Source organism: Garra rufa, chromosome 8 (genome assembly GCF_049309525.1).
Source record: "Garra rufa chromosome 8, GarRuf1.0, whole genome shotgun sequence".
Taxonomy (NCBI): domain Eukaryota; kingdom Metazoa; phylum Chordata; class Actinopteri; order Cypriniformes; family Cyprinidae; genus Garra; species Garra rufa.
Genome location: NC_133368.1, coordinates 49,238,782 through 49,255,381, shown reverse-complemented (window position 1 = coordinate 49,255,381; position 16,600 = coordinate 49,238,782). Strand labels below are relative to the sequence as shown.

Sequence of the window (16,600 nt, the reverse complement as noted above, 5' to 3'; positions counted from 1 at the left end):
TTTGCATACTTAATAAAAGAATAAGCTAAATCATGTTTGACTTCCCAAATACATGTCAACAACCCAGAAATGAAAGTGTATTTGGTCAACAAACACTGTTGTGTTTATTTGTAGTTACAGTATATGGACAATAAAACAGTCTACCCACAATATAGTAAAGGTTTCATAGTGGTTTCGAGGAAGAAGCTTTCAAATGCAGAAATACAGCTTTAAAAAGCTTCAGATGTGTCAGCAAGTTTATGGAGTGTGTCCCAATCACAGTGTTTCCTGGAAGAGTTTATTGTATTGCTGACTCTCCGCTGCCATGACACTTCTGAGAGTGAACCAGAAATACCTCTGTGCTTGAGGGTTCCTCGGCCACTCGAGAACTGATTTTTTATACAGCCGCTTTCTCAGACTAAGGTACTTGGAGTGGCAAGGCATCTTCTCCAAGAAAATCAGTACGATAACATCTTTCCTTTCATCCATGAGTCGCTGGTGGGCCAAATAGAACGCTGTCCTGAAGCTGCCGCTCTTGATGTATCGCCCGGTCAGAATGAAAACAGTACGTTTGCTCAGCTGTATGCTTTGGGAAAGGTTTTCAATAAGCGGACATCCAGGAACCCAATCCCGCTCTTCCAAACAGAGTTGCATCCTCGGATCGCCCTTTTCCTCCAGCTGAATGCGGAGCTCTTGCATGACCCACTCGTGAACGGCTGGATCAGTCGTATCGTAGACCACAAAGGCATCATAAGCGGCGCTATTGGAGGATAGCCGGCGGTATCCCTTGAGTTTGGCCAAGCAGAAGTGGTAGATGTACCAAACATCCCAAAGAAAGAGATGACTGGAGATGGTGAGCGTGAGGATGCTAAGAATCACAGTGGTCAATAAAATGCAGAGGATGATGGATAGGGAATTGTGTTGGCAGGCTTGGATGTTGAGGAAAAGCACACTTTGACCTTTTTGGGCACTTGGTGAAGCACAGGTGACGTCGCTGGCAAGCCGTGGGATGTTAACGGATGTCCGGTTAATCCATCGGACAAACCACGTGGCATTGCAGGAGCACACAAATCTGTTATTGTTCAAGTAAAGGGTCTGGAGCTGATCTACAACATTTGCTGGGAAGCTCAACTCATTGATGAACTGGATGCGGTTGTAACTCAGATCTAGGACCTTGAGGCTGAATGCATCCTTGAGAAAATCTGGAGTCAGTTTTGCAATGTTGTTCTTGTGTAGAACAAGTGTTTGGATTGATTTCGTAAAGTTAGACAAGCATGCAGGAACATCAGTCAAGTGATTCCCACTGAGATCTAACAGTTTTAGGGATTTAAGGTACGCAAGGCCCTCCCAATGAAATGACTTCAAGCGGTTGTTAGTGATGTACAACTCTGTGAGGGTGTCTGGAAGACCTTGAAAAACTTGTGGTGGGATGAAGTTCAGGTTGTTGCGAGAGATATCTAGAGACTTCAAAGCCAAAAGTTTCTTGAAGTAGTTGGCATATCTGGTGTCGCCATCTCTCCACAACATATCAAGACGGTTGCCTTTGAACTCCAAATGCTCCAGAGTGAAACTCTCCATTTCAGTGTTTGTAGAGGTTGAGATTTGATTATCGTTCATGATTAATTTGCTCAGCTTTCCCAGGTTCTTAGTGAAATTCAACATGTGAGTTAAACCCTCAGCCACGAAGTAATGGCTGTTCCGGCTGATGTCCAAAACCACCAGGCTGCTTAATTCCTGAAACGCTGAAGAGAACATCAAATCCAGACGATTGTCTGAAAAGTCTAGATATTGTAATTTCTTCAACTGGACAAACTCAGAACCGTTTAAACTTTGGCTCATGGCATTCCCTGAGAGATTCAAACAATGGAGCTCACTCAGATCTAGAAATCTGGCATGAAGGAAAAAGATGTTATTCCTACTAATATCCAACGTTTTTCCAAAGGAACTACATTCGTTGTTGAAAGGACTTGAAATCCAGAGTTCCTTGTCCTTGTATTTGCAACTGCGTGCATATTCGTCATAAAGGAAGTAGTGGATATCCTTCACTTCCCCACTGTGGTACTGCGCACCTTGCGACATTGGGGAACCATAATGGTTTTCTCTGTGATTAGAAAGCAAAGTTTCACCTTGCGAAGGCATTGAGATCTTGTTATCCGACAAGTTGATGATTTTAAAGCTTTTCAGGTTCTTTAGAAGGCTGAGATGTGCTATCTTAATGAAGTTTGTACCAAGATCAATTAGCTCCAGTTTGTTCAAATCAACCAACGGTTGGATGTCTTCCTCTTTGAGCTCTTGAAACACATACCCTCTGATTCTTAAGACCTTAAGAGATTTAAGGTACCGGAATGATCTTGACAGGTTAAGGGATGCAGGATACACCTGGAGCTCATAATTGAAAGACAGATCCAACTCTTCTAAATTAGGCAACAATGAAGGAAATGAGGTGCATGTTATCTCCTTAGCCAAAAAGTTGCTCGAGAGGTCAAGTAGAATAAGTTGAGCTAGATTTTTAAACCACTCCGAGGGGATGTGCGTTAGAGAGTTACTATGAAGTCGAAGAGTCTTTAGGTTCTTCAGGGTCTGGAAGGAGTATGGATGTATCTGAAGGGGAGCGTTATTTGGGCATGGGACGCACGGGAAAGGTGCGTTGTGGCAACGTGGACAATTCCCACTCAAGTCAAGTATCTCCAGCTCCGTCAAGTTGTGAAAGTCCATATCTGTGATTGTCTGAATATTGTTGTTGTACAGGTAGAGCTCTTTAAGGCTGGGTGGTAGTTGATGAGGGATGTAGGACAAGTTGTTAGATTTCAGAGAAAGCAAAGTCATCTTGTTGAGCTGCAAAAAAGCATCCTTTTCGATGTAATACGACGTGTTGCATGGGTTCCGGAAGTAGCAGTTCTGTCCGAGATACAGTGTCTGGATATTAGCCAGCTCTGTCAGATTCTCCTTAAGGATTGAATAAATACTATTAACCTCGAGACTCAGAAGCACTATGTTGGGAGGAAGGCCTTTGGGTATGCTGGACAGCTGGTTACCATCCAAATAAAGCGACTTGAGGTTTTTTAGCTTCCAGAAGGTGCCGTTGTCAATCGTCAAGCTTTGGGTGCAGACACGATCTTTGGGGCCGACCTTGATTGGTACGCAGTTGCACCGCAGGTCGATCTCCGTGATATTGTGCAGTTTGTGAAAGGAGTCGTTTGTGACATGGGGTATGTGGTTGATTGTGAGCGTCAGGTTGGTGGTATTCGTTGGGATTCCCAAAGGAACTTCGATTAGGTCTCGTTCTGTGCAGTCCACGCTGACCTCGCTCCCGTTACTAACCAGAGAAACGTCGCACTTCAGACTTTTGGGGTACCACTCGGCTGCATACAGAAAAGAGAGGAGACCAGCAAAGATGATGAATGTTTTCCCGGTCATCTGGAAGAGAAAAATAGTGTATTAAAATTGTGAATAATGAACTAAAAACTATTTCTGAGAGCAAGCAGACTCATAAATGTGGATAAGCATTGTTTTGTGCAAAGTTTATGAATATAACATTGCATTGTCAAACAACAAAAAAAGGTAGAAAAGCTGTCACTAGGCTGAACCCCATTCAAAATATACACATTTTTGTATCTCTCTTAACCTAAATTGTGACCCTAGACTACAAAGCATAAGTAGTCATAGGCAGCAAAGGTATATATTATCAAAAGCTAACAATACATTGCATGTGCTTTTGTGCTTAAATGTAGGATATTAAGGCAAGACACTGCAGGTGAATATTGTAAAAATAAAAAAATAAAAAAATGAACTAATAGTTATCACTTTACTTACTTAGATGATTGATTACATTGATAATTGCAAACATTTTTGGTTTTGGCAAGTTTTCTAAAATGTAATGTTTAAATATGCAAATGATCCATTATTTCATGAAATATGTGCCATATAAGTTTCATACATTTCTAGTACAAAAATGTAAACACTGAAGTCTTGTTTATTGTTAGAGTCAAATGTTTTTACAGAGGGAATCTCATTTTGTCAGTCCATAATTCAGAAAATACTTTAAACAGGCAGAAAACAAAATATTTTTTTTACAGTTTCTTTGGGGAATAAAATGTACAGAATTAAGCAAATCATAAATGAGCAAATCCCTTTGTAAAAACCTTTATGATATAGACAGGAGTAAAAATGTAAAGGAAAAACGGCCTTTAAAAATATGTATTGTAATTTAAATCTATTTGCACAAATAGATAACGTACTATAAAAGAAACACTTAACAGTGTCTTTTGGATGTTTTCTTTCCACTAATCTGAAAAGACGCTTAAAAAAGCCCAAAATCTCAATCTTTACAGGTGTTCCATGAATATATTTAGTAAATTTTCTACTGTAAATATCTCAAAACATTTTAGTACATTTTGAAAGGACACTACCCTAGTGTCTGCTTTTGTACCTTTTTTTCTGATTATACTATAAAATTTAGTGTGTTTAATGTGACAGTTTGGTTACCATGTGTTGAACAAGCATTTGTGTGTGTTTTTGGCCTACAGATTTTTTTTGTCAATTTTACATACACCTTTCAGAATCTGCAAAATGTTAATTTTACCAAACTAAGAGGGATCATACAAAATGCATGTTATTTTTTTATTTAGTACTGATCTGAATAAGATATTTCACTTAAAATACATTTACAATAGTACCACAAGAAAATAGGTGAATTTATAAAAACAACCCTGTTCAAAAGTTTACATACTGTACATTTGATTCTTAATACTGTGTTGTTACCTGAATGATCCACAGCTGTTTTTCTGTTTAGTGATAGTTGTTCATGAGTCTCTTGTTTGTCCTGAACAGTTAAACTGCTCGCTGTTCTTCAGAAAAATCCTTCAGTTCCCCCAAAATTTAGTGGTTTTGCAGCATTTTTGTGTATTTGAACCCTTTCCAACAATGACTGTATGATTTTGAGATCCATCTTTTCACACTGAGCACAACTGAGGCACTCATATGCAACTATTACAGAAGGTTTAAACACTCACTGATGCTCCAAAAGGAAACATGATGCATTAAGAGCCAGGGGGTGAAAACTTTTGGAATTTGAAGATCAGTGTAAATTTAACTTATTTTGTCTTTTGGGAAACATAAATGTTCTGCAGCTTCTGAAGGGCAGAACTAAGTGACAGTACTCATCTTTTGGCAGGTCTTTCAGTTCTATCAAACCTTTACAATTAATAAAGAATGTGGCTCCAAGATTCATTTTTAATGAGCCGAAAAGAACAGATGCCACACCTCTCTTCATCAGTTTGCACTGGCTACCAATAGCTGCTTGCATAAAATTCAAGGCATTAATGTTTTCCTACAAAACCACTACAGGCTCTGCACCCCTTTACCTAAATTCATTACTTCAGACTCACGTGCCTCTAGAAGCTTGCATTTTGCAAGTGAACGGCGCATAATTGTGGCATCACTTTCACATTAAATGTACCTTAATATTAAATGAGTCCTTAGCCATCTTCAAGAATCAACTAAAACACATCTCTTCCATCTTTATTTGACCCCCTATTTTAATTATTTTCTTTAAAAAAGCCCTTTTAGACTTATACTCTATTCATTTACTTACTGTTTGTTTTCTAAAAAAAACTAACACTAGGTTCTTTGTTCTTTTTGTATTCTATCTACACTGCAAAAAATGCTTTTCTAGCTTAGATTTTTTTGTCTTGTTTCCAACCCAAATATCTAAAAATTCTTTAATCAAGAAGGATTTTCTAGATGAGTAAAAATCTTGTTTTTAGAGAAAAAAAGCCAAAATTAAGTGCATTTTAGCTTGAAACAAGCTAAATAATCTGCCAAAGGGGTAAGAAAAATAATCTTGGTTTCTGTTTGAAATAAGATTTTTTATTTTTATTTTTTGCTTACCCCATTGCCAGTTTATTTTGTTTGTCTTAAGCAAAAACTCACTTAATTTTGACTTGTCTTTTCTGAAAACAGGAAAATAATTTTTACTTGTCTAGAAAATGCTTCTTGATTTAAGAATTTTTAGATTTTTTGGTTGAAAACAAGACAAAAAAAAATCTAAGCTAGAAAAAAGCATTTTTAGGCCTGGCTTGCTTTTTCCTTTTCAGTTTTTTCTTATTATTTATTATATAATTAAAAACCTTTACTCTTTTAGGCTAAATGAGACAGTTATTGCTCTTTGGTTGATTCCGATTGCTTCCATTGTCCTCTTCTGTAAGTTGCTTTGGATAAAAGTGTCTGCTAAACATCTAAATGTAAATGTAAAAATATATGATGTTCAAAAGTTTTCTCTTAATGCATAGTTTTACCTTTTGGAGCATCAGTAAGTGTTTGAACCTTCTGTAATAGTTGCATACAAGTCTCTCAGTTGTCCTCAGTGTGAAAAGATGCATCTCAAAATCATACAGTCATTGTTGGAAATGCTTCAAATACACAAAAATGCTGGAAAACCAAAGAATTTGTGAAACCTGAATGTCTTTTCTGAAGAACAGCAGACAGTTTAAGTGTTCAGGACAAACAAGGGACTCATGAACAACTATCACTAAACAAAAGAAAAAAACCTCTGTAGATTATTCAAGTATCAACAGAGTATTAATTAAACAGGGTCATTTTTATAAATTGAACTATATGTAAATGTCTCATGTGAAATATTTTATTCAGGTCAGTATTAAATAAAAATAACATTTTCTATGAAGCCTGTTATTTTGCTAAAACAGTTAACATCTGGCAGATTCTGCAAGGTCTATGTAAACATCATCATCATTAAATGAAACAACTGATAATTGTAAATGAAACAAACGTTCAATTACTTACCATCTTCAGACCTGGGATTCTTTTTTGATGTTCACGACTGTCGTTCGGTACTTTTGCTGGTTTGTCAAGTTGTACACCCTGTGCTACTTTAAGAACAGGTGTTATTGACCAATTTTAAACCACAAAAAAAATTACGAACAAAAGTGAGAATGGATATATTTAAACAATGTAACTTCCCCTTGCAAACTAAATTGTTTTGAAACTTTTTCTTTGCAATTCTACAAAGTGATTATATTACCCAAAATACTACCTATCAGCATTGTTAAACATATTTATAATGTATAATGGACGAATTATGTTTTATCAAAACAATATTGTGACTGAAACACCATAATAAAGGGGAACAACATTACTTTCATCATTTATCTCCAGAGACGAGTTTCTGTACTAGAGATTAAGCAAAACAATGTCAGGGGTTTGCTCAAGTTCTGCTATGATTTCCTCGTAAATGAAAGCGAAACCTGAAAAAGTGAAGCAAATATGAATTGATCAAAAATAGTCTCTCTATCCAACACAACGGTGGCTTCTTCAGCGCAAAAGGAGAGGAAGACAATTTGAAGAAAAGAAAAAGGGAAGAATATTTCAGACCTTGCATATTTATAAATTAATTACCGGCATATGACAGGAAATAAAAAAAGACAGTACAGTATTAGTTTTCAAGCTGAAATATTTAATGAAGATGATTTAAATAAAATACATTACGTCCATTATTTAAAGTCAACATGAATTTAAAACAGACCTTGGGAATAATTCATCAGTGCATGTTCTAAATCAAGAAAAATCAATCCAGTTTCCCATGAGTTTATAAAATAAACTGAGAAGGACTTCATGTTGACTTTAAATGACTTGAGTAAATGTATGCATTAGCCAGTCATATAAGAAACGGTGCAAGAACATAATTACAGTTTACAGATCATATAGTGGCTTAAATTGTTCATATTTTTAAATGTGAAGCTTTTCTGGTATGACACTAAAATAAACACATGGAACAAAACGGATGCGTCTATCAGGTGCTGTGGTTTATATATATATATATATAGTCGTTTAAAAATTCTATGTATTGTAGAATACTTCCTTTTCATTTTACATATTATTACACAAAATATACACAAGCACTGTTATCACAGTGGATCGCGATGGCCAGATTATCTCCATCTTCATGGCAAACGGTATGCGTGATATCATATGGCTTTCCTATGGCTAAATAAAAGCAGTGGTTTTCGACATATGGCCATTGCTGCAACCAAATGCAAATGTCGTTTTGCTTTGGTCATCGAAATAACTTTCCAAAGCCAGCGCTCAAAGTAAATAAAGTGACTCTCTGAATTGTCCTTCTGCCGCTTAACAAAAAATCCCCACACATGCAGTCTTTGAGAAATGTGGCTAAAATAGACGCATTAAGTGACCAGTGCAAGAATTTCTCAAAGCAGTGCACAGTTCCTACGTCTGGATTGTGTTTTGTCCAAAAGAATCAGGAGATGTGGTCTTGAACGTCACTTCAGAAGATTAAAGTCAACAAGAAATCAGCCCGTTTACTTTCTTAATGCATGGAAATAAAATGGGTTTTGAGTTTCATGTTGACTTTGGGAATGACAGTGTTGTAATCAGCTCTTTCCAGGGTTGTTTGAGTGATTATGACCATCTACAAGTTGCAGTTTCCATAAAAAGTGTCAATGCTCCCTGAGCCAATAGTTGTCTTATTAAGATTCCTTTTTTCTTGCCTCCCTGAGGCAACCAGAGCGGGGGGTCATTTGAGGCCAAGTGCAAGAATTAACAGGGAAGCATTGGAGACCTCCGATCGCCTCTGGTTTGGCACATAGGAAACTGTGCTATGGATGAATATGGACATATCGTGAGAGAAGACGACGATTCTTCTGGTTTATCTCCGTCTGCAGCATGCTACACTGGGGGAGGAAAAAAAACAGAGGGAGAAATTAGTCAGCTTCGTAATTTCATGCTTCTGGATCTCTGAAATCCGCCTCAGAGTTCCTGCTCATCCTGATTCAGCATGATAAGGTAATGACTGAAATGATAAGCCTGCCCAGGATACTTCAGAAACGCTCTACTCGAGGCTTAATGCTCCGAATCAGGAAATTCTAATTGCATCAATTGCAAATGGACCACTTCACCTTCAAATCAGCTTTCCTGTACCACTATTGTTACTGTATAGAATTGCAATAATCAAAAGAGTGAATATTTTCACTTTTAACTATATTAAACTTACTTTTTAATTCATTTGCACAGCTATTTTTAACTACACAAAAACATTGCACCATTAAATGTAATGAGCTACATTTCACTACTAACTAAAAAAAGTGTAGCCTAGATAACTTCACATTTTAAAATGATAACGGAAGGGATGGTTCACCCCCAAAATAAAAATGTTGTCATCATTTACTCATCTTCGTGTTGTTCCAAACTGATTAGAATTCCTTTCTTCTGTCGAACACATACATACACTCACACAAAATAATAATTTGAGAAAATGTTGGTTAGGAAACAGTGGCTGGGATATGGAAGCCCATATCCGCCACATTAGAAAAACAAAAGCATGCCTTAAAGTCAAAATTATGACATACTTAAGTCACAAATACAAGATAAAGAGTCACAGTTATGATTTGCTAATTCAAAATGATGAGTTTAAAAGTCATTTTGAGAAAGTCAAAATTATAACATACTCAAGTCATAACTATGAGATAAAAAGTCAATTATGACTTAATCGAAATTTAAATTATGAGTTTAAAAGTCATTATGAGAAGTCAAAATTATGACATACTTAAGACATAAGTCATTGTTTTGACTTATCTCATAATTAAGTCGAAATTATGACTTTAAAAGTCATTATGAGAGAAAAAGTTAAAATTAGGACATACTTAAGTCATAATTATGAGATAAATCAAAATTATGACTCACTAAATTTAAATGATGAGTTTAAAAGTCATTTTGAGAAAGTCAAAATTATAACATACTTAAGTCATAATTATGAGATAAAAAGTCAGAATTATGACTTACTAAATTGAAATTATGAGTTTAAAAGTCATTTTGAGAAAGTCAAAATTATAACATACTTAAGTCATAATTATGAGATAAGTCAAAATTATGACATACTAAATTGAAATTATGAGTTTAAAAGTCACTATGAGAACAAGTCAAAATTATGACACTTGAGACATAAGTCATTGTTTTGACGTATCTCATAATTAAGTCGAAATTATGACTTTAAAAGTCATTATGAGAGAAAAAGTTAAAATTAGGACATACTTAAGTCATAATTATGAGATAAATCAAAATTATGACTCACTAAATTGAAATTATGAGTTTAAAAGTCATTTTGAGAAAGTCAAAATTATAACATACTTAAGTCATAATTATGAGATAAGTCAAAATTATGACATACTAAATTGAAATTATGAGTTTAAAAGTCACTATGAGAACAAGTCAAAATTATGACACTTGAGACATAAGTCATTGTTTTGACGTATCTCATAATTAAGTCGAAATTATGACTTTAAAAGTCATTATGAGAGAAAAAGTTAAAATTAGGACATACTTAAGTCATAATTATGAGATAAATCAAAATTATGACTCACTAAATTGAAATTATGAGTTTAAAAGTCATTTTGAGAAAGTCAAAATTATAACATACTTAAGTCATAATTATGAGATAAGTCAAAATTATGACATACTAAATTGAAATTATGAGTTTAAAAGTCACTATGAGAACAAGTCAAAATTATGACACTTGAGACATAAGTCATTGTTTTGACGTATCTCATAATTAAGTCGAAATTATGACTTTAAAAGTCATTATGAGAGAAAAAGTTAAAATTAGGACATACTTAAGTCATAATTATGAGATAAATCAAAATTATGACTCACTAAATTGAAATTATGAGTTTAAAAGTCATTTTGAGAAAGTCAAAATTATAACATACTTAAGTCATAATTATGAGATAAGTCAAAATTATGACATACTAAATTGAAATTATGAGTTTAAAAGTCACTATGAGAACAAGTCAAAATTGACACTTGAGACATAAGTCATTGTTTTGACTTATCTCATAATTAAGTCAAAATTATGATTTTAAAAGTCATTATGAGAGAAAAAGTCAAAATTAGGACATATTTAAGTCATAATTATGAGAAGTCATAATTACGACTTACTAAATTGAAATTATGAGTTTAAAAATCATTTTGAGAAAGTCAAAATTATAACATACTTAAGTCATAATTATGAGATAAAAAGTCAACATTTTGACTTAGTCGAAATTGAGTCTAAAAGTCATTATGAGAAAAAGTCAAAATTATTACATACTTAAGTCATAATTATGAGAAGTCAAAATTATGACTTACTAAATTGAAATTATGAGTTTAAAAGTAATCAGATAAAAAGTCAAAATTATTACTTAGTTGAAATTATGGTTTTAAAAGTCATCATGAGAGAAAAAGTCAAAATTAGGACATAGTTAAGTCATAATTATGAGGTAAGTCAAAATTATGACTTACTAAATTGAAATGATGAGTTTAAAAGTCATTTTGAGAAAGTCAAAATTATAACTAAACATATTTAAGTCAATAATTATGAGATAAAAAGTCAACATTATGACTTAGTCGAAATTGAGTTTAAAAGTCATCAGATAAAGTCAAAATCATTACTTAGTCGAAATTATGACTTTAAAAGTCATTATGAGAGAAAAAGTCAAAATTAGGACATAGTTAAGTCATAATTATGAGATAAGTCAAAATTATGACTTACTAAATTGAAATTATGAGTTTAAAAGTCATCAGATAAAAAGTCAAAATTATTACTTAGTTGAAATTATGGCTTTAAAAGTCATCATGAGAGAAAAAGTCAAAATTAGGACATAGTTAAGTCATAATTATGAGAAGTCAAAATTATGATTTACTAAATTGAAATTATGAGTTTAAAAGTAATTTTGAGAAAGTTACAATTATGAGTTTAAAAGTAACCAGATAAAAAGTCAAGGTAACATTTTATTTTAAGGATCAGGAATTAGACAGTAATTAATGACTAATAACTGCATTTGTAAATTCACATAGTGTATTGATAACTAATAAAGTGTGTAATTCACACAATACAAGCTATTAGTTTGTTTTATGTTTAGCTAATTAATACACTGTTAGGACAGAAACAAAGGGTCTATAAGACAAAAATAAGACAACAACCAATAAAGGCCTTATAAATAGCTTGTAATGGCATACAAGTCCGTAACTAGTCATTTACAAATGCAGTTATTAGTCATTAATTACTGTCTAATTCCTGATCCTTAAAATAAAGTGTTACCAAAGTCAAAATCTTGTATTCAGTTTATTAATATGTATAAATAACATTTTGTTTGTCTGGTATTCTTTATTAATAAGGTGTATACTAAACCTGGTCCTTCAAACTGTTTTAAGATAAATTACTTAGTTTTAGAAATGTCCCTTTATCATTAGACCACTGTTCTTTGACCAATGTGTTGTAAAGTCGTAATTTTGACTTTTTAAAGTCATAATAACTTTTTTCTTGTTATTATGACTTGAGTCAGAATTTTGACTTTTTATCTCGTAATTATGACTTATACATTTTAAATTGATATACTTAAGTTCAGCTTAGTCACGATTTAGACTTTAGACCTTGTAATTATGACTTTAAAAGTCAATAACAAGATAAAAAGTCGAAATTATGACTTAAGTATGTCAATTTCGAATTTATAAGTCATAGTTGCGAGATTAAGGCATGATTTTTTTTCTTATGTGGCGGAAATGGGCTTCCATACTTGTAGCCATTGACTTCCATAGCATTTATTTTTCCATAATGTGGAAGTCAACTAGTTACTAACATTCTTGAAAGTAACTTTTTTTATTGACATATGAGTAAATGATGAGTAAATGATAATTTTCATTTGTTGAACCACCCTTTAACTGCAGCTTATCTACTATAAATGACAATGCCTATTAAGAGTATTCACTTCCCTTTGGAGTTTCATTTTGGTTGTTTTACATTACATTGAATTGTAGAGGACAACAGTCAACAGAGCACAAGTGAAAATACATGTCAAAGTAAGGAATCTCCAAAAACTAGCATAAGTATTCATCCCTTTTTGTAATTGGCATAAGTATTCACCCTCTTTAATATAACATGTCATAATTGTCCCTGGGGCAATCTTTTGGTTGTAAGTCACAATACTCATTAAATAGCTTTCGTGTACTCAAGGACTTTCAACTGATTGGTAGCATAAGTGAGTCAGCACTGTGGAAGGCCATGAAAAAAAAAAAAAAAGCAGCTCTATGAAACAGTAATTGAAAAGCACCAGGCAGGGATTTCCATGTCATTGAGCTTCCCTTGAAGTAGCGGTTAAATCGATAATTAAGAAATGGGAAAATATGACACAGCAGTAAATGCACCAAGAGCAGGCCGTCCTCAAACGGTGCGCCACCGTGCAAAACGACGATGGGTGAGGGAGGACGCCAAGAGACCAATGACAAGTCTGAAAGAGTTACAAGCTCCAGACTGTGCAAATAACAACTGCTGCTGCTGCTAAAGAAAAAGCTACTGTTAAAAACGTCATGCCATATCTCAGTTTCAGTTTGCCAGAAGACTTGTTTGAGACTCTAAAGACCTAACATTTCAGTATAAGCCAGTACACCATGTACACTACAAATAATGTGGTGAAGATCTTCTTTTGAGGGCTGGAGGGTCAAATAAATGCAGAAAAATATAAGGAAAAAAAATTAAGTAATACCTGCACTGCTGAAAAAAAACAGCTAAAACCAGCATAAACTGTTTGGCTTGTTTAAGCTGGTCATCCGGCCTGGTCTTAGCTGGTCAGCAGACTGGTTTTAATGTGGTTTTGTCCACTTCTTTAGCTGGCCAGGCTGGGAGACCAACTGGAACAACCAGCTAAAACCAGCTTGACCAACCTAGCCAGGCTGGGAGACCAGCTAAAACCAGATGCCTCCACCTTAAACAGTTTAGGCTGGTTTTAGCCATTTTTTTTAGCAGGGCCAGTCAGTAAGACACCCAGAACCAAAAATAAGTATAAACAACTACCTTTATGTCCTTGAGTGGTCAGTTTCACCAGCAATTAAGTAATACCTGCACTGCTGAAAAAAAACCCTGCTAAAACCAGCCTAAGATGGTTGGGTGGTTTAAGCTAGTCATCCAGCCTGGTCTTAGCTGGTCATCAGGCTGGTTTTAGAGGGGTTTTGCAAACTTATTTAGCTGGTCAGGCTGGGAGACTAACTGCAAACAACCAGCTAAAACCAGCTTGACCAACCTAGCCAGGCTGGGAGACCAGCTAAAACCAGATACCTCCACCTTAAACAGCTTAGGCTGGTTTTAGCTGTTTTGTTCAGCAGGGAGAGTCAGAAAGACACCTGAAACCCAAAATAAACTTTTTTCCCAGCAAGGAAAAAAAAAAAAATACACAGAAATGACTTCAAAACTACTTTTATGTCCTTGAGTGGTCAATTGCACCAGCTGTTGCTCAAGTTACAACTTTGACTCTTAGTTTTGACAGGGGTACCCAAGTTACAACTTGAATCTGTGTACAGTGAAGTTAGTGGAACTACAAGATCAAACAGACTCAAGGTGAAACTACTATATACTGGGGGGTGAATACTTGTACATATTATTGTTAAATAACTGCAATATGTGTTTACATAAAAATCAGGCTTTACTTTGATATAAAAGAATATTCTTTAGTTAATCAGTGTCAAAAAAATAAAATAAAATAAATAAATCCTTGCAGTTTCATCTTTTGAAGGTTATGAGGCTGGAGGGTCAAATAAATGCAGCAAAATATAGGGGAAAATTAAGTAATACCTGCACTGCTGGGATAAAAAAAAAACAGCCTAAGCTGGGTGACTGGTTTAAGCTGGTCATCAGGCTAGTTTTAGAGGGGTTTTGGCCACTTCTTTAGCTGGCCAGGCTGGGAGACCAATTTGAACAACCAGCTAAAACCAGCTTGACCAACCTAGCCAGGCTGGGAGGCCATCCAGATACCTCCACCTTAAACAGCTTAGGCTGGTTTTAGCCATTTTTTTTTTCAGCAGGGGGAGTCAGCAAGACACCTAGAACCCACAATAAGCTTTTTTTCCAGCAAAACAAAGACCCATGGAATAAAGCTTAAAGTAAGAATGATTTCAAAACAACTACTTTTATGTCCTTGAGTGGTCAATTGCACCAGCTGTTGCTCAAATTACAACTTTGACTCCTAGTTTTGACAGGGGTACTCAAGTTGCAACTTGCTTCTGTGTACACCCTTCTAAAAAAACAGCTAAAACCAGCCTAGGCTGGTTGGCTGGTTTTAGCTGGTCAACTAGGCTTGTTTTAGCTGGTCATAGCTGGTCAGCTGGCTGGTTTTAGCCACTTTCCCAAAACCAGCTACTTCCAGCTTAAACCAGCTAAGACCAACCTTTTATTAGCAGGGCAGTGAAGTTAAACTGAACTGCAGCATCAAACAGACTCTAAGTGAAACTACTATATACTGGGGGTGAATACTTAAGCAAATTATTGTTAAATAACTGCAATGTGTTTACATAAAAATCAGGCTTCACTTTGACATGAAAGGATATTCTTTAGTTGATCAAATGTCAAAAAATCCCCAAATAAACCCAATTCTATTTTGTAAATAAGAAAAGGCCAAGGGGTGTGAATACTTTTTACAGGCACTGTATGATCAGCTTAGAGCCTGAAAAGGCTACTTTTCTCAAAATCAGTCAGATTAGGTTATCTTAATTCAGTGGTTCTCAACTCCAGTCCTTGGGACCCATTGTTCTGCACATTTTGTATGTCCTGCTTCAGATCATCAGCTCGTTAGGAGATAGCTCCATTAACTGAACTGAGTGTGTCAGATTCAGAGACATATAAAATGTGCAGAGCAATGGGCCCAGAGGACTGGAGCTGAGAACCACTGGCTTACTTTAAATCAAGACAAGGGCTACAAAAACCCTTAACTTGCTCACCAGCTCCAAATAAATGTTAAATGATTCAGCTGCTGACCAACAATGTGAGTCTCTAACTCCACATGCTCAAGCTTTGCGGTTTCTAAGTAACAAAAACGAACAGAAAGATACCGGTCATTAGGTTAGTTGAATATCACGTTTGACTTGTTAAACTTTCAAGCTTGCAGTACCTGTAGTTTCTCTGATCTTGGGCAACCTTTGGCATCCCTCTCGGCCGGACTCTTGGCCAGCCTGTCCATGGTGCTTTCGCAAAAACGTTCCATCTACGTTCTGATTTGGATATCCAAGACCTTTCATAGAAGACTCTCCGTGCAGATGGACGCTATCCACCGTGCACAAAGGAGAGTCCATTGGCGTCACGCAACTACTGCTTCCCGTACTGCAGCCGGCGTCGATGGACGAACACTGGGAACTCTGGAGGGAATGAATTCCCTCGCTCTGTAAAGACGACATCCTTTTGGACAAGTGGTACTCGTATAATCGTGTCACTTCTTGCTCGGACGAAGCCGCCTTGCTCTGTTGGTGTTCGTTCCGTGCTCTCTCAATCATATATTGTTCTTTGGCAGGGGAACTTGTGTTTAAGTCTATAGAGTCCTTCAGACTAACTTTCTGCGTTAACCTGTCTGCGTGCAACGGACCACCATCGCCAACAACCTCTGAGTAAATGTGCTCTTCGGATTTGTTATTCAGAATCATATGCAATCTTTGATTGCTTTCTTGAAATGCATAAGACATCCTCTCCAAGTCAAAGGGACCTGAACGTTGGGAATCTCGTCCGTTGAAGTTGTTATACATCCCAACAAGATCCTCAGATTCGGTGACGCTCATCTGACGGGCTTCCGCTTGGGCG

General features: G+C 35.6%; 1 protein-coding gene across 1 annotated transcript; it reads right to left on the bottom strand.

Moving 5' to 3' along the window:
• Positions 1-255: 255 nt before the first annotated feature.
• tlr7 (toll-like receptor 7) lies at positions 256-16,165 on the bottom strand. Its single transcript, XM_073846136.1, has 2 exons — positions 15,921-16,165; positions 256-3,396 (listed from the first exon to the last, which is right to left on the bottom strand). Exons 1-2 carry the CDS (start codon positions 16,011-16,013, stop codon positions 256-258), a joined length of 3,234 nt encoding a protein of 1,077 aa, XP_073702237.1. The 5' UTR covers positions 16,014-16,165.
• Between the last annotated feature and the right edge of the window lie 435 nt (positions 16,166-16,600).